The sequence below is a fragment of the Gavia stellata genome, chromosome 1, assembly GCF_030936135.1.
Source record: "Gavia stellata isolate bGavSte3 chromosome 1, bGavSte3.hap2, whole genome shotgun sequence".
NCBI classification, from domain to species: domain Eukaryota; kingdom Metazoa; phylum Chordata; class Aves; order Gaviiformes; family Gaviidae; genus Gavia; species Gavia stellata.
In genome coordinates, this window is record NC_082594.1 from 85986291 (window position 1) to 86004781 (window position 18491).

The 18491-nt window shown below is 35.5% G+C and overlaps 1 protein-coding gene across 1 annotated transcript in view; it reads right to left on the minus strand.

The window, feature by feature from the left end:
* ADGRG2 (adhesion G protein-coupled receptor G2) overlaps positions 1 to 18491 on the minus strand; it is a 49831-nt gene that overhangs the window by 3436 nt on the left and 27904 nt on the right. Inside the window, exons 11-28 of the mRNA XM_059826803.1 lie at positions 17879 to 17952; positions 16800 to 16839; positions 16632 to 16666; positions 15452 to 15534; positions 14708 to 14768; positions 13283 to 14019; positions 12278 to 12476; positions 11781 to 11937; positions 9565 to 9714; positions 9208 to 9330; positions 8003 to 8048; positions 7795 to 7898; positions 7108 to 7232; positions 5977 to 6245; positions 5042 to 5141; positions 4483 to 4757; positions 2923 to 3024; positions 2092 to 2244 (exon numbers count right to left, since the gene is read on the minus strand). Coding sequence (XP_059682786.1) covers positions 2092 to 2244; positions 2923 to 3024; positions 4483 to 4757; positions 5042 to 5141; positions 5977 to 6245; positions 7108 to 7232; positions 7795 to 7898; positions 8003 to 8048; positions 9208 to 9330; positions 9565 to 9714; positions 11781 to 11937; positions 12278 to 12476; positions 13283 to 14019; positions 14708 to 14768; positions 15452 to 15534; positions 16632 to 16666; positions 16800 to 16839; positions 17879 to 17952 — 2833 coding nt within the window. The remainder of the gene's footprint in view (positions 1 to 2091; positions 2245 to 2922; positions 3025 to 4482; positions 4758 to 5041; positions 5142 to 5976; positions 6246 to 7107; positions 7233 to 7794; positions 7899 to 8002; positions 8049 to 9207; positions 9331 to 9564; positions 9715 to 11780; positions 11938 to 12277; positions 12477 to 13282; positions 14020 to 14707; positions 14769 to 15451; positions 15535 to 16631; positions 16667 to 16799; positions 16840 to 17878; positions 17953 to 18491) is intronic.

Genomic DNA, 18491 nt, shown 5'->3' on the forward strand with positions numbered 1-18491 from the left:
AGGGTTCACAGTATTCAAAATATACAATAAAATACAAGAGGAGATGAGGTGGGTCATCTGAGACATCTGTGTTCATGAGTGTATTGGAACAAAGTTCTACAACAGTTCTCTCAGCTGCTTCATCTGAGAAATTGTTGGCACAGGACATACAGACTCTCACACTAATTATGTGAATAAACTAGGACAGAACTGGAGCACGTCACACAGAACTGGCATTGCTCAATGGTTTAGACCATCAATTTTGCATGTCATGCTAAAATACTACGCAAATCAACAAAAACTTGTTCCGGAAAGCCACAACAGGACCATTCACTCAGTTGCTACAACAAACAAGTTCAGTTAAACATTTCTGCTATCTTTCTTTCGGTTGCGAAAAGTAGCCAAAATGCTTTTGCAGTTGCGTATAAGGATGTCAAATGTTGCAGGGAGAGGTGGCATCTTTCAGCAGAGTTACTAACGTAGCTGGAAAAAAACATCCTAGAAGACATGCAGGCTTTTGTGCCTGAGAATTTCTCTCTCTTTGAAAGGTATTACTTCTCCCTAAAAATATTGCCTTGCTTTGTATTTGATGACAGTGAGAGTTACTGTATTCTGGTTCTCAACTGACCTGTTAGATACAAAGTATGTTAATTATTGCATTGTGTGGTATCCAAACAGAGAGGTTTTATAAAGGAATGACAAAAAAAGAAGGTACTCATTTTACAAGCTCAATCTGGAAAGCTGTTCAGGTCATGTCCAAATGCCATTTCCTGAAGTGTTGTGATTTCTTTACAACGTGCAGCTAGTACATCCAAATGGACAGAAACCTATTAAGGGGGCAGCACATAGGAATTCCATAGCTTTTACTCTGTACATCTGAGAGATTATATGCTGAGATTATCCCGCTGATTATCTGCTGTCTTCTGACAGTGTATGCCAGGAAACAGGAACAACGCAGCCTCTGTGAGCATGTTCTAGAACTTCATATTAAACAATCTAGCTGATGGCATGACTTCTTAGCCTCAACTCTTCAACAACTGGGAAAAATACCTTAGGCACACAGGAGTAATGTCCTGTAAGTTTTGTTCAACTTAGGCTTTTATACATTACAGATTTATAAGTTATGTTTCTCTTTGAAAAATTGACTGTCTTTACTGAGAGCTCAAGTCATCAGCGTGACATGTGTCCAGAAAGAGTGTGAAAAACTACATTATGTCCACTGCAAAAAGATAATTTTTAATAACTACATTCAGTGGAGATGCATATCTAGTTTTCTCAATAGACAAATAAGCCACACCAATTTTCAGGTGAAATTGATTGGAGTGCTACATACACCTGCATTTCAACCTCTCAGGAACAGAGCAGAGGGTAACAGTTCAGAGGAAAGTACTGTGTTAGAACAGGAAAGATAGAGAATTGTACTTCAGAAGAATTGTTTCCTGCAACAAAGATCGATTTCTGTTAGGCAAAATCATCCTTAAAAACCCCACAGGGGAAATAAAGAGCTATAGAGAAATTCAGTTTCAATACTTACTCTGTAGACAACAGTGAGGTAGCCCTCTCCGCAGTGCTCTCTTCACTCCGGTGATTTTGTAAGTTACAGTCTCCATCTTCTCTTACTTCTCCTCTCATATGCAGCTTCCATGTGAGCATTCTGTTAATGTTCTTCTTCATATTACTTCCTACATTATTTCCTTCATACTTTCAAGCTATATTATTATCCTATATTTCTTTCTTCTTCAGGTAATGTTTGTTTTAATAAGGTTTAAAATATGAACTGTTTTAAAACATGCTTGAAGTTTATTGTCATATATTCAGGTCACAAGAAAAGTGTTAACAGCAGCTTCTGGTAAGTAATTGCTCTAATAACGAATATTACCTACTATTTGATGTATCAATCAAGAGTTCCCACCAAGTAGGAGAAATGGTTATTTTAAAACTTTGTCTGTAGTCCCCTAAAACATTTGTGAGGACATCCGGAAATATTCTGAGGCTATACTTATGAATAATACTTTGTCAGCACTTCATTTTACATAAGCATGAAAGAGTATAGCACTTCTGTTTTAAGACAAGAAAAATAGCTTGAGAAATACTATTTTGCATGATACATACCATTTCCATTCGCGTGCACTGAATAATCATTATTCATTAGCAGTGTTGTAGAGTTAGTGGAGTTACTGTTTGATTGTAAGGAATTGGAAGAACTGGATACTCCTTGATTTACAGTCTGCTTCTTTAAACCGTTAGTAGCAGTTCTACTCCAGTCTGTAATAGATACATGTTACAGAAAATAGCACAACTCACACAAGCAAAATATGAAAACATAGTTAATAATGCAACTGAATTAAAATAAAAACAAGGCTCTACCCACTGTCCTCACAGTATTCTAGACAGAATGATATTCTCCCAAGAATTTCATGACTCATGCTGTTTAAAATTATTTAAATATAGTTTCTTTTTCTCTTGGCCCTTTTTTAATAAAAGCAGCCAACTGTCATGGTTTTATGGCTGCAGACCAGATCAGAAAAAATAACTAAAGTACAGTTGATCCTCTAAAATATTTTTTTTTTTATAAATTAAACTATGCTTCACCTTGTTTTTGTGGAAGTCACTGGTAAAACTACAGTTGACTCAGAAGCTGGAACAAATCTTGCAGTTTCTAACTACGATCAAAAGTCTTCTGCAAAGACATGCCTTTATACTGCAGGGGAGGGATCAACTGCAGTTAACAGCTTAATGCAACAGCATGCAAGAACTGCATCAACTACCACCTTTAAAGAGTATAATTTTGGAGGTTTCTTATACCTTGGATAACAAATTAGACCTGCAACTGCAGCAACATGGTTTATTGAATTTTTTAAGAAAAGTATTACAAAATACTAGGAACTTAACACTGAGTGTAAGTATTCAGAAGTAAAAAAAACCATAAACATTCGTATTTACCAGAGTTTTCAGCCAGCCTGAATCTCCCACAACAGAGATATCTTCTCCACTGTTTACGGACATTCTCCTTTGTTACGCAATAGAAGATAAAAATGAAGAACCCTGCAAAGCAATAACATTAGAGAATGTTGCAAAATTGACTTTTGCTACTTCTTAATGAACAATGTTTTGGTTTTCTTTCACTTCTTTTAAATTTCTAATCAAAAGTAATGACACCTTTCTTCAGTGAAAAATTTACAACTGTGCACACTGAAGAGTACTCTTCCCCTACATAGATGAAAGGAATCATACACACAAATGCAAGAGCAACAAATATAACCAAATCCACAAAGTGCATAAAGTTTCCTTCTAGCAAATAAGAAGTGAAAAATTCTGTGGATCTGAAATTTACTTAACACTTTTGGAAAAGAATTCAAAGCAATGTCGTACAGAGTGTATGATAACAACACTGTCAGGCTATGCAACTGTTAGCCCATGGTGTGACACTGTCCCATCTTTTCTTAGCAGCTAACCTGTTACCACCAACTGTAACAGAACCAGTAATGCTATAAAATTTTGAGCATTCATACACAGAAAATAACTCGTATCTAAAATAATAAATGGTAGCCCCTTTACCACAAAATCAAAGCCAAATATCTTCTAGAAGAGATGGGGCTCATGCCTGTCTCTTGCCAGTGCCATGTTACAGGCTCATTGTCTGCTTCTCATTCACTTCTAACTAACACAGGGTGGGACCTAACTTTCCATGCTTAAAAGTCCATCGTCATCATCCCCCTTTAAGGAAGAGTGGCACTCAGTCTTTGCCCAATTTTCCAGCTGCAATGTGTCCCTGAGAACAGATGTTAGCTTTACAATGAATAGAAAGTAACTTGAAGGAAAACTAAATGATCAGACTGGTGCAGCTGCAGGTTTGTTATGTTTATACTGCTTTTAAAGCCAGTTAAGTATGTAAAATCCCACTAGAAGAGATTACTCACATCTTTGCTTAAGTATCTTTCTTAACTTTGGTTTTTAGGGTGAATTTTTGGATGTAACTAAGTGTTGCTCTACACAGATGGTTCTATACCATTTTCAAATACAGTTTTGAAACACTGGCATAAGCTTAATTAAAGTCAATACAATTTATGCACCCTTATTACTTCTAATACCAAATTTGCCCAGCACCTAATTTAAAACTGGGTAAAAAGGGAACTTACTTTCACATTAACAGGTTACTCTGACCACACAGAATCTAGCCTTGTGTTAGTTCAACACAATCCCATGCAAGACCTGGGAAGATGTGGGTTCAACCCCTCAAGTTACCAAAGAGTAAGGTACTCAAAAATTTATTTATAGATATAAATATACTATACTTATAAATAGTAGCTAGCTTTCCTGTACCTTACTGTAACATAACTGTAACTTAAGATTACAGTAAAGCAGTATCATCTGTAATTTAATTAACATGTTAAAGCACGTATCAAAATTACATCTTTATTGCTGAATCAAGAAAATGCCATTTCCAAATGTTTTGTTCATTATATTGTATGCAATGGGCTGTCATGTGAAGGATAAACTTACCTTGCAAAGTGTTGAAAATGGTAAAGAGGTAAGTAAATACCTCATTTACTGTGAAGAAAGCAAATCCCCAAGTAATTCCCAACAAGAATGTGAGGCCAGCAACACTCCTAAGGTCTTGAATACTGGTTTTTCTTTGAGCACCAAGTTGTTTTTTCTTTTTGATACGACAGAGCTGGATCAGCACAACAATGAACATGCTGATATTGATCAGGAATATCAGGCAAAAGTATCCCACAGCAGTAATATAGAAGACAATTCTATTTTTAATCCAGCAGCTGGAACACAAGAACCATTATCAGAAATTTAAGTAAAATAAACATGAGATAAAGGTGTAGTTTGTTGCACATGCAAACCATTTTTGCCTCTTTAGTAAAAAGTATTTTTTTCGCCAAAGCGAAAGCTTTCAGATAGGGAATAACCACAAAACATATGACATACTGTAGAGCTATACCATTCCAAAGCTCTCCCATTTCTTCCTTCCCTTCCCCACCTTTACTTTAAAGAAAAGTAGGACCTCCCTCCCCCCTTCCCCCCAAAAAAGCACCTCCCTTTAACTCACAATTCATCAGGCCTGTTTATTGAAACCTTTCCAGTGGTTATAAGTCCATAATTATCTGGTGATACTGCCAATACAATGGACACAACTACTGCTGGTAACCCTGAAAGATTATGAGCAAACACATAAGTGAAAATCATGACAAAAACATAATTATGATGACTTGAAATTATTATATTTTTCTGTGAAATCTAAAACCTGTTTCTGAAATTTGTCTGTTGAATTCTGTTGACTAGTAGCTGTCTGAAAGAATCTAAACACAGGAGCATTCGAACTGCTCAGGAGCGTAACTTGCAGAGAAACAAGAGGAGTTCTCCACAGCTAGCTCCAAACCTTTCTGAAAAAGGCAACAAATACCATCACACGTCAAACTGATTTAAAACATCAAATACAGGATATCTGATTTTCTTTCTTACATCTGCTTTAAGAAAACAATTCTATTGATTTTAGTGCCTTCAATCATGTTTACTCAAGTGGACAGAGAGGATAATCAGGTCCAGAATCAATTAATCCTTTAATCAGTTAGATCTGTTTTGCTGCTTTTTGTTAGCAACAGTGCTATCCCAGAAATGGAATATATATACTTATTGGCATTTACTTTCAAAACAGAACTGACACCATCCGTCTGGTAAATGGAAATGGAAGTATGCACATTTGAAATTGGTTCTATTGTCCTTGCACAAGGAAAATTCATTATCAATTTGCATTGCAGCAGCCTCAGTTATGCAGTTAGCGGCGAGTTCCCTACCTCAGAAAGGTGGAATATATATGATCAGGTTTACTGATAACGAATACCTGGTTACTGCAAGGTCATAACATTTAATGACTGCTTAATTGTAATTTCTGAACTGTGTCACATTCACTGAAATACTTGATAAGAGGATTTATCTATTTAACATCCAAAAGGAAAAAAAAAACCAACAGTAAAAAATACTTACCCCAGCCAACAACGCAAAATTTAAGAATATATTTCCGTACATAGGTATTAAAGACTTTCACAAGGGCCAGATACATGTGGAAAGCTTCTAGGCCCATCCAGGTGAAGGAAACCAAGAGGAAATAGTGAAGAAATACTGCAACTGCAATACATAAGCCTCGTGTATCATACAGTGCGATCCATGAGTCAAGGAGGAAAACTAAGTTGAGTAGAAGTAATGCAGCACACAGCTGAATAAGGATTTTGGAGGGGTAGTCTCTCCGGATTTTCCTAAAAAAGCAAATTAGTGAGATGACATAGGTTGTCCATGGACCCCTGGCTTACTTCCTCTCTTGCAGTCCTTAGTGCACAAATGCCAACAAAAAAAAAAAAAAAAAAATTCATTCATCTATAATGCTTCATATATTGCATTGCATTTATACATGGAGAGAGTAATTTACAAAAGATTTCCAAATTAATGGTCTGTATGAATAAAGTTTGTTATAAAAAGGTTACACAAATACAAACAATAACTTGGATTCTTAGAGTTTAGTACCATGATTTTTTTTTTTACATTGTATGTTGGACTTCTCCCTGTTACAGTACTTCCAAAAACCAAAATGTGACTGTTCTTTATTGCTAAGCTAGATTAGGCTTTTGACTGGGCTTCTAAAACCTTGATAGAGACAAGTAAGTCCTTGATGACAGGATAATGAGAGAATAAACATGTGGCAAATAACTTCGAGGATGATTTCCAAAACATAGCATGGAGGATTCAATAGTTAAGGCTCAAACGTTAAGAAAATGTTCCGACAAACAACGAAGAATACAAATGTGTTTAAAAATGCTATCATTCTGCACTGCTCTATAAAGTTGTATCTTAAACATATTCCTTCACACTTCTATTATGATAATCCGTTATAAATCCTTGTGCTACTTCTTCACTTCTTACTGCATAGAGCCTCATGATTAATTCACTTGTCTGCAAGATTAACATTCCTGAAGACCGAATCAACACCTTCCTGGTAAACTGGACAAATTTGTGCATTATTAATGGAGGCTGAATCCATAACTGTCAGAAAGGACTTTGCAGTGAAGACTACAAGCAATCATAATTGAAGAATACTGGGAGCTTAACTGAACAGGTACTTACTCAAAGGCTATGTAGGTCACAAGAGTAATAGAAAGAAAAATTGCAGAGAGGCCACAGCCTATATAGGATATAAAAGTCAGTACCAGTTCTTGTGTGGGATTCAAAGGAGTATTTCCATACAAGTTCTAAAACGGAAACAGAGGTTAATTTCAGAGAACATGTTTATTAAATGGAAAAAGATCCAAAAAACCCCAAATGCATCTTTCCCTCTGCAATTAAAAAGGAAACAGTTCTTTCATCATGGATCTTACAAAAGGTTAACTGAAAAACAGAAAAGCCTAGTCCTGCGAGGAGCAAGGAGTTGGACTCGATGATCCTTATGGGTTCCTTCCAACTTGAGATATTCTATAATTCTATGATTCTGATTTGATTAAAAACCTGTTTTAAATTTGATTTATCCTAATTTTTATTTCCTACAATATCAACAACTGTCTAAATGTAAAAGCTACAGTTTAATAAGCATTTAAGGAGTTTTTTTCTTCAGTGGAACTCGTGGCCCCCCATTCAACAAGCAGCTTAAGCACATGACTCATTTTATGACTATATATACTAACACCAAAGTGAATAGAACCTGAGTAGTATTTCATAGGTGGTATGTGCTTATTGAATCCTCATTTGCTTAAGATAACACATGCTTAAATGTTTTCTTGAATTAAGGTAAGATTGCGTAATTTTTTAAGTAATTACCATCAAAACTGCAAAGCTTGTGAGGTGGTTGCATGAACAGACTGTTTCATTTACTCTACTTTCTTTAACCATGCAGCCTTCATATGACCAGCCTCCGTGTCCACCTGTTAAAGAAAACAGCTTTGTTATTCATAAAAGCCTTTATTTATATTACATGAGTTAACATAGCTAAAACATCATCATATCTTGGGTGATATCAAGTACTTACCATTTTTATTGAAGTCCCAAAAAACACATCTAACTGTTGAATTATCCTGTTTGGGAGGTAAATAATAAAAAAGATGTTTTACTAAACTATGAATTTATGATCAAGTAATTTATGAATTTTCTATAAAATGCAGGCAAGAATAAATAATGTATACAGCAAATATACCTGTTTTACATGAACACAAAATTAATTTAGGTGCATAGGATGGATTAATATTGTAATATGCATGTGAAAATATGCTGAACAAATTTGAAGTCACCACACAGGAGCTAGCTCTCATGCTTATGCTAAGATTCTGTTCCTGGTAGAACATTATGAATGCTGTTTCATTGTCTTCCCACACTATACAAATTCTTGGGATTTCTCATCCTTCCTGAGTTCGTAAGTATCAGGAAAATAACCACACAGAAAAGGAAGAACTCTTTCTCATTTGCAAACGTTTGATCACTTTATATTACTATGATGTTAAAGGTTTACATATAGATTTCACACAGACACATGAAAATCCTAAAAATAGTAGCAGTAATACAGTATACTGCTATGAATACTAATACTTTTACAGTTAGATCTCAAAACTCAGTATTATATCAATACAAGTGAAGACTACACTAAGCCAGCTGTAGGAAAAAAGCTTCAGGTACATTAGTGGAATCCCTACATTTTTCAGTTTATAATATTTTAGTATTTTAAACTCTTTTAAGGTATGAGATAGAAGATTTTAATCCTTGATGCTCATTTAGGAAAGAGATGCTGTATATGAGCCCTAATACTTCTAGATGACACAATCCTGTGTTCCAGTTTAATGAACAACATTCCCCCTAGGAAGAAAGACTTATATAGCTTTCTGGCCATGCAGCACCTACAAATGTCATGATTGCAGCATCTCCGTACCAACCCCCACTGTCAGGCTTTCATCTAAGAGTTTTTTATTCTTGGAAGAATAAAACAGAAGGGTAGGTAGGAAAGATAAAAACTGGATGGATAAGTGATAGAGCAAATTTACCTGAAACCACTTGAGAACAAAAATTTTTAACAGTGATAAATAAGCAGAGATGAGTGATTTTTAAAGTCCAGATGGAGATGAAATGTCCACACTAGTAAAGCAGAACCAACCAATCTGTATTCTTAGTACAGTATTTCTTCTACAACAACTCCAATGGAGGCAACGAAATCGTACTTTAAGTCTGCCAAAATGTAAATCATACCTGATTAGGTTTGATATTCTGTAAAGTGACCGTAACATTTGCCTTTAAGTTGCTAATTGTGAGGTTAGCAACACTTGATGATATAACATTGCTGATTAAAGATGCATTCTTCAAGGACAGATCCTGGAATGACAAGAAATAATCAGATTTTAAAATCTTAAAGAAAACAATAGTACAGTATAGCACCCACAAGCTCAGTTATTATGCTGCGTGAGCACTGGACGAAAACAATTACTTTTTAAATCAGGAACTTTTGAAATGTATTTTGTGGGGAAAAAAGTCCGTAAGTCCATTCATATTTTATTTTGCTCTAGGCTTGAGTTTAAAACCCTTATGAACAGAGGAACAAAAAGATACCTGGAACACAGCGGTCTTTTTAAAGAAGTTGAATATAATTCTAGAAGCCAAGTCCAACTCTTTAGGGGGTAAATTTGTCAGCAGTGATGAAGGAAGTGTAATTGATCCGAGATTATTTAAATCATGAATTGCATTAATGCCTAGAGAGATCTGAAAAATAAATGCAAGGATTAAGCTTCACTTCAGTCAGTCACTAAAGAAAAATTAAATTACGACTTATTTTCAGTTTAGAACTTTGAAATACAAAACTTGGTAATCACTGCCAGGAAGTCACTGCTGCTTTCATCTCTCTCCTGCTCCAATGAATAAATAGCATCTGCAGGCCTGAAAAGGATGCAACTCATTTCAGGTCTGCCTACCATTGAAAATACTCTGGCTTTACCCATTTGCTTACAGGGACAGAATACATCACTGTGGTGGATAATATTGATTTGAAAAAGGTGAAGAGAAACAACCTGGGTAGGTGTATGTAACTGTGTAGGGAGATTAACATATCACAGCACGGAAGCCTGCAAAGGCAAAGAATTTTTATACCCCATATGAAGTATGTCAGAATTCAGAAAAACTGTGAATAGCCATTATTTGTCAATAGGTTTTTAAGTACAGTAAGTTAAGCAGAACCTAAGAACATAAACCCTAACTTGATGATCATCTGGCAAAAATGACAAAAATAAACTGGATAAGCTACAATTCAAATATCTCAAGAGCTTCGTGATCTAACATTACAAAAAAAAGACCTGAACTTTCACCCAGTTTTCTGTGCTGTACTTATAGGACAGAGAGCTTTGTTCAGTACAAAATCTCTTAACATTTTCTTGTCGCACATTAGTCACTTTACATATAAATATCATCATCTCAGAGTTCCCGAGAGATGTGAAACATCAGTAGAACTGAAGAAAGAAATTATCTATGTATTCAAAGAATGGTTGTAATATGAGTAACGGTGCCCTAACAAGATGGTTTAACTCTTCTGTTTAGACCAGTGGTCTCCAAACTTTTTTGATCATGCACCCCTAAAAGTTTTTTGAGCATGCACCCCAAAATGTATCTATTTATAAGTTATATGCATGTACTACTGCAGTAATATATTCTGCATGTTATAAAACATACACAAACCCAGAAATTTTAAAAGGATGAGATAAAGATTAAACATTATTTTTTTTAAATAGATTTTTTATTGATTAATCACAACCCAATGGACTGTCATGTGCACACCCTTGAGTACTTACACCCCACTTTGGAGATCACTGGTTTAGACAGCCACCAAAGAAATCCCGCATTAATTCCACAAAAGCATTCCTGTTGCTCTGATTTGAACTAGATGATACTTGTTGAAAATTCTCTGCATTTCATTGCCAGTGCCATGAGATTTCCAGAAAATCATTACTTAGCAAATACCTGTTTTTCAGCACTACCACCTCCTAGTCACCTCACATTCATGCACCACATATTGCTAACAAAATAGAAAAACTCAAATGTTAACATTTCATATAATTTTCAGTATCACAGAACAGTTCCAGTACTACTTACGGCTCACACTAGATTAAGCTATTTCCTTCTCTGAGAGGACAGAATATGCCAAAATTTGTCCAGAACTTTCTAACTCCTTGCTTAAGCCTCCAAGGTTGGTATTGTCCAAATTATTATTATTATCCTGTCAACCAGGACGGAGGTTTTGAGTGAGGAAAAGTGGATCCAAACTTTCTAAAAATCATGAATTGGCAAGACCACCTAGTCATGAGTGACAAATGTATGAATGTCATTATCCAAGCAACATTATAGTTCTTTCCTGGAACCCTCTGCAATTAATATCCTTCTAACAGACGAAGCCATCTGGCAACACTCCTTGACAAATCTCAGCACTGTCAGGGTGGGTGATTAAATGACTCATGATTCAGGGTTTTTGAGGAAAAGTTATTCTGCCAAGCACTCTGTCCATTCTGGTTTTCTGGCATACCCTCTTTAATATCTTATTATTCAAATGCCAGTTTCTGCTAAGTCTGTTGCTTATTTATACTATAATAGAAAATGAACGGAAAAACTATGGAGGGCTTCAAAAACAAAGTATTTTTTCTCTGAAACTAACATGAACAAAAGATCCTGAAATTGTGACACAAACACAGAACAAATTCATATTAGGTATAAATATAAAACAAAAAATACTTAAAAATAAAAGTTTAAGAATTTGTAAGTATTTAGAATTATCAGTGTTTAACCTGGAGATCAGCTGAGTCCTGGACAGCAAAAGACATTTGGTTGGAGCGGATGCTATTGGTTTTGACAACTGCCAGAGCCAAGGAAGGGGAGGCAAAATCAGCAGACATTGCTGAAAAGTTCAGTTTTAAGCCAATATAATCCACCAGTTTTATAATTCTGTTAAGAAAAAGAGATACTTAGTATTACCAAGAACACACACCAAAAAATTCTTAGGCAAGTTGTAGTCATGGAGCATCAATTCAAGCATAGTGTAAAATACAGCTGACTCTGCTTACTTATTGTGGCGTGAACACAAAAAAATATAGTGTTTTCCACGGCATTATATTATAGTAGAGCTGGTAACACTGGAATGATACTCCTTCCATTTTGTATAAGTACATTAAAGAACAAGAAATATTCTTTTGGATTATGATTATGAAAAAATGAAACTTGCTGAAGCCAATTTATCAAGACAGTCAACACAACACACCTTTAATCTACTGCCAGAATGACGTACCTGTTAGAAATTCGGGGTGGTAATGGCTGAGAAGCAGTCAGGACTTTGCTAACCTCACTAACCATCCTTTCTACATCTTTTGGCTCTACTTTTCCAGCTGCTAAATCATTTTCTATTTTGGACACGATTTGCTCAGCTGTGGTGGTATTAATGGTGGTATATACAGAAGTTGTGTATGTGGTAGCTGATAGTATCTTTCCTGTGACAAAAGAAAAGTTGTGCACTTATTAAACATTGTGTTCAACAAATGAAGTAAGCTTTGAGAAGCAGAAAAATTAAGTGATTCTCTTGATCAACAAACCTTATCACAACTTGTAAGGTCTCCAAACATGTTATGAGAGACAGAATCCCTTTTTCTCCCTATCAGCTACTTAGCAGATAGTAATACTTTACATCTTATGAAAACATAAAGCAAGGTTTCAAATGGCCACCATTAATTCCACTTTTTATTGATTACAAAGTTCCTCACATCGGACCACTAGTGATGTTAAATAATCTATTATTTTGGATTTTTAGTCATTGGATGCCTGAAAGTAGAATAAAATCCAGATAAGATCAGCAATTTGAAAAGAAGCTTGTGAAGATGTGTACAATCTTCATTAGAACATATATAGCCACTAAGAATATTCCTAATCAATAACAATATTTTAAGGAAGATCCAACATTGATTTGCAATGTTTTAAATACTAGCTTAGTAAAAAGAAAAAAGCTACCTGGCTCTGTGACTCAATTTTTTCTGCCAAAGGTACCTGTTGGGAACTTAACACAGTACCTATCTATCACAGTTACCAGCCAATTCGTAGGGTGAGGTATCACTCATCATGGCCAAAGCCATCAGAATGTATTTTAAAATAAGTATATACTTCATGAGAGTTGTCTCAGTCTTTTCACAGTAATTGGAAGGTCACAGCTCAGATATATAATCTTGTTTAATAAAGTTTAAAAGCAAATTCAGTATATGGCATTCAAATTAAAAAAAAAAATCATTTTACTTGTCTCATTTACCTGTGCTCCCATTAGGCAGGCTATCATGGCCATCAGCAGTAGAATGAGGATGAGTAGCTGAGACAGAATGGTTGACAGGACTAACAGTAGGGGTCAAAGTCATTGTGAAAGGAGTAAGGGGAAGAATAGGTGCTGTAGTAACATTTTTGTTACCAGAAATAGGTTGGGTCACATCTGTAGCAGGATGAATTTGTGCAACAGATTTGGTGGCAGTTTCAAAGGGGGGAATTGCTATTGGAGGTTTGGGGGGAAGCTCAGAAGAGGAAACTGCAGAATGTTTAGTGAAACCTACAGAAGGAGAAATTATTGTGATAGGCTTGCTAAGATATGCAGCATCAGATTTAATTGAGAAAGCAGCATTAGTGACAGATTTTGTTGCAGGTGTGGAAGTAGTGACAAATTTATTAGAAGCTATGGAAGGAAAAGTTGGCATGGTAGATTGAGCAAGAGACTCAGAAGAGGAAAGTGTAGTGGTAACACTGGTGGAAGACACAGAAGTTTCAGCAGCATATGTAGTAGAAGTTTCAGAGAGAGGATTTGTAGTGGGAGATGTGGAGAGAGTTCCAGAAAAAGAAATTTCCGTGAATGGTGGGATCAGTGGTCTAATTGTGGGGCTTTGTTTGGTAGAAAGCATAGTGGGAGAAATAAAAGTATTAGATTTGGGGGAAGTCTTTTTAGGGAGAGAAGGAGAATGAGGGAAAGGTACCCATATAGAATGAGGTGGCACTTGTATAGTACTGTAAAAAAAAAAGCACAGAAATGCATGTTACATTTAATATTGTTTATATTTTAAAGAAAATGAGTTACAATATAGGAATATAGACGAACGATATGGACATACTACTACTAATGTATATTTTAAAATCAATCAGATTGGATGTTTCATGCTCTAGTAACAAATATGAATTTGATAACATTTTGAGGGTTCATACATTCTATTTTGCTGTAGTTGTTAACTAGCAAGTTCCTAAGTACTACTACTGCCTTTACTGCCTATTCTGGATGTGATCTGATGCTGAACACAAAAGCTATCTGCATCAGGGAAAAAAAAAAGGAGAAAAAAAAGGAAAAAGAAAGGAAGGGAAGGGAAGGGAAGGGAAGGGAAGGGAAGGGAAGGGAAGGGAAGGGAAGGGAAGGGAAGGGAAGGGAAGGGAAGGGAAGGGAAGGGAAGGGAAGGGAAGGGAAGGGAAGGGGAGGGAAGGGGAGGGAAGGGGAGGGAAGGGGAGGGAAGGGGAGGGAAGGAGGGGGGGGGAGGGGGGGGGAGGGGGGGGGGTGGAAATAGAGAGGGAGCTATGTAGGAAAATGCCTGTCAGGTTGTTCTTGTGGAGTCCTTCCTAGCTATTACACTGCAACATGAAAGTTGACTCTATTAATGCGTTAGGTAATTTAGAAAATAAGCAAGTCAAATTTTGTATTTATACTTACTACATTTGTAATTCTTCAGCAGTCAAGGAACAATACTTCAGTGATGAACAGCAGCACTGTTCTGAGATGACAAAGAAGCATTAACCTAGTTTATCCTGAAGCATAAAAATTGCTAATACTGTTAAGTAGGATATTCAAATAAGCGTGTTTTATGTTTTTTAAACAATAGTGAATATTGATGAATAGTGAATTGATTTTGAGTTTTTTTCTGAAATGACATTTGCAAAACAGATCTTGACCAGTCAGAATACTGCAATACCCCCAGATGTTTGCTCAATGCCTGACAAGTACAGATTTCTCTTCTTCTTATTGTAAAAAAAACAAAATCCAAAGCTGCAACTTCTGAAACAAAGGGACAAATTATAGGAGTCACCACTCCCTACTACCGCAATATCACTAAGAAAGCTTGGCTACTTTGTAAACTTTTCAATTCAGATCACCATTTCAGTAACACATTGACGTTCTCAAGTAATTTTACACCTAATCCTTTCAAAGTCTGCTTTATGAATGCAGTCAACAATTTTATACCAAATTTTTTTTAAACATATTTCTATCCTTCCCCTCCACACCCAAAAATCACAAGGCTGCATTTTTGATGTATTTATATTGTTCAACAAAAAATTATTTTTATCTAAAAGTAAGTAACAATCTTTTCTTTCAGGTACTTAGAAGTCACCAGTAAAAGATATGAAATTTAATCTGAAAGAATAACAGTGATGAGACTGTGTTTAAAGCATAACTTACCAAGTTGGCTTATTTCTGCTTTGTCTGTTAAACTGCTTATATTCTCCCTCTCAGCCAGCTTCATTACGAAATTGCAGTGTATACTATAATGAGAAGAAAAAGCTTTCAACTCAAGAAAGCTTAGCAAGTGTCCTAGTGGCTATGTCAGTGTATATGAAATCTCCATCACCTGGGGAAAGCCAGTGTTCTCTCTCCTGACTGTAGAGAGAACTTAAATGACTCACTTAAGCATATAACTACACATTTACAATTATGGTTCGATGACGTGAAACCCTGCCTAAACTAGCAAACCTACAGTAAGAATTCCTCATGTTCAGCAAACTCAAACACACAGATGAATGAAAAGGCAAAACATAAAGGATGAAGTGAAGTTTCCTTCCAGCTAACAGGAATGAAAAGAGTACCGTAAGTACTGACATGAAGGTGTGATATGACTTTCTGTCTATTACTATTTGAGTGTTTGGACTTCTCTTTCATCCTAATCCATGAAGATAAACCCGAAATTCAAGTATTTGGGAAAATGAAGTTCCACATTTTGTTTCAGAATATAGTGCTTCCAAGCTGATCAGTTTAAAGGACCAGCAATTTAGTGGTGAGTAGCAATTAAATTGACAGACATTATCTACATTTCAGGGTTTCCAGGATCACCTTTGTGGAGCAGCCTCACCATTCTGATACCCCATGGCTTCCAAACTCTGAACTGGTTAACTACTCAGGCTTCCCCTACCCTGAGGATGGCTGGTTTCCCAAGCCGAAGAACAGCAACTTGGGATGTCTGAAGCAGTTCCCTTATAAAGATTGCATTGTATTCACAAGCTCTGGAAGTTTGGTGGTCCTAAATCCCATAGCCTTAGTGGTTAAGTTGCTATGTGACTCAGCTAATACAAAGATGCATAAGAAATATGGCAGGCAAGCCTGTGCTTCACCAGAAGATTAATGAAAAGCAATACAGTTTGGGTAGAAAAAAAAACATTTAAAAAAAAAAAATCACTAATGCTAGGAGAATAATGGGATCAGAATTTCTTTGTCAGTCTACATATATTTCTCCAGTCTGTTTCTCAAACTCAACTTCCTAGAAAGCTTGTTTTTTCTTCTGTTACATAGCCATTCATACTTGATATATCACAAGACAATATATGAGCTTTTAAATATATGAGCATTTAAAAAATTAACAACAAACCTCTGGTTTTCTGCACTGCATTCCATAACAGAAGACTGTAATGACAAGTGAAAATAGAAAAAAAATTGTTTTGTCAGGAGAAAACAGGACTGATACTTAGATAATGACATTATCGGAAGTAAGTTGAAAAAACGTTTTCCAAACAGTAACAACAATTAGTCATCTTACCTCACTTACTGCTTGCAAGGTTTTGTTGAACTCTGAAATTCTTTAAAATAAAAAGTTATTTAGAGGATTTTTACTTATGTTTCTAAAGACAATTACAACAATATAATGAAAAGAACAATTGATTACTGAGGAAAAAACACCACATTTTTCCACTTGATCAGTAATTTTTTAAAATCATGCCACTTCTAATCTTGTAAAAGCACTTTTCAAAGGATTAAACATCTTAAAAGCTGCTTTTTATTAGTCACTCTGCAAACTAAGTTTATGCCTCTGTCACCACATATTTTAACATCAAACCTCTTCTTTGAAAGTTATTTAGAAGAGCAAAAGATAAATCTTAATGTTGCCTTTTGGCAAGCAATCATTTGGAACAGAATTCTACATTTATACTCAAAGCCACAGAAATAGAATGAGTAAGAAATATGGATTTCTTCTACAAACAAGACCTGTTGGCCAATTACATCTTTTTGATTTTCAGGGTAAGTTTTGAGAATAGCAGTAAATATTCACTCATTCAAACCTCTCCTTATAAAGATTGTGAAGGAAGAAATGACACCAAAAGAAAAATATAGGTATGACTCTAAGAATATTAAAAAACATGCAGCTATGAAAGTTCTCTTAGTAATTTCCTAAGAGACACACCAAATCCTTGAAATTATAAAAACCATTTATTCATGAACAGCAGTCAGACAGGCATTTTCAACAATCCACAGCTCATGTCCTCATGTATTTTTATTATCATTAACAATAATAATAATTATTATTACTATTATTAACATTATCAGCACATAAACAACAAGGCCTTTGGGCCTTGTTGATCCCCAAGGAAATTAAAGGCCCTAAAAGGAAATCAGCAAGTGTACCATTTCCTAAAACAAACTCCAGTGGTACATAAAACTGAGACTATTCTAACCAATATGAACTTTATTTTAAAGCACAATAACTTACAATTCCTGACATTTTTAGTTTATAAAGTGCAGGAATAATGCAAAGTTAAGAGTCTGCTAACCACATGGAAGGTCTCACTTAATCTTTTTAAAATAAAACAAGGATTTCAACCCCTATTCAAAATTACTTACCGCAATTCTTGTGGGGTAGGTGCTGGAATTGCAATTAATTTTGTAACTTGATTGTTGATGGTTATGTTATTAATCTGTTAGAAACAAGGATTCCACAGCTAAGTAAAACCAGTAATTTTTAGCCTTAAAAGAAACTTATGTTCATTTCACACATTTTAACAGTCTGAAATTCCAAAGATAAGAAGCATATTCTCTGGTGAATACAATTCAACAAATATTTACCATGACATTCTTGTCATAACTTATGGAAGGAATTGGCTCACTGAATAACAGGATCTGATTTGTGAAAGATATGGGCAAGAGGATAGTGACCTCACCATATCTTATGTTGGAAAAAGAGAAATTTGGCTTAGTTTGCAACAAAGACAGCTTAGACCAGACACTGAACAAACTTTCTAACTGTAAGTGCAGCAATGGGACAAGCTCCATAACAGACGTAAGTAACAGACAACATAGAATCCTGGGAGTAAGAAGTCAAGATCTGAGCTGAAAGACATGGTAGGAATGATCTAAATAGATATGATCTACCCTTAGGGCCAGGGAATATATATTAAGGTTTATCTAAAGGCCCTTTATAGATCTGCATTCTTACATTCTTCTGGCTGCCACCATT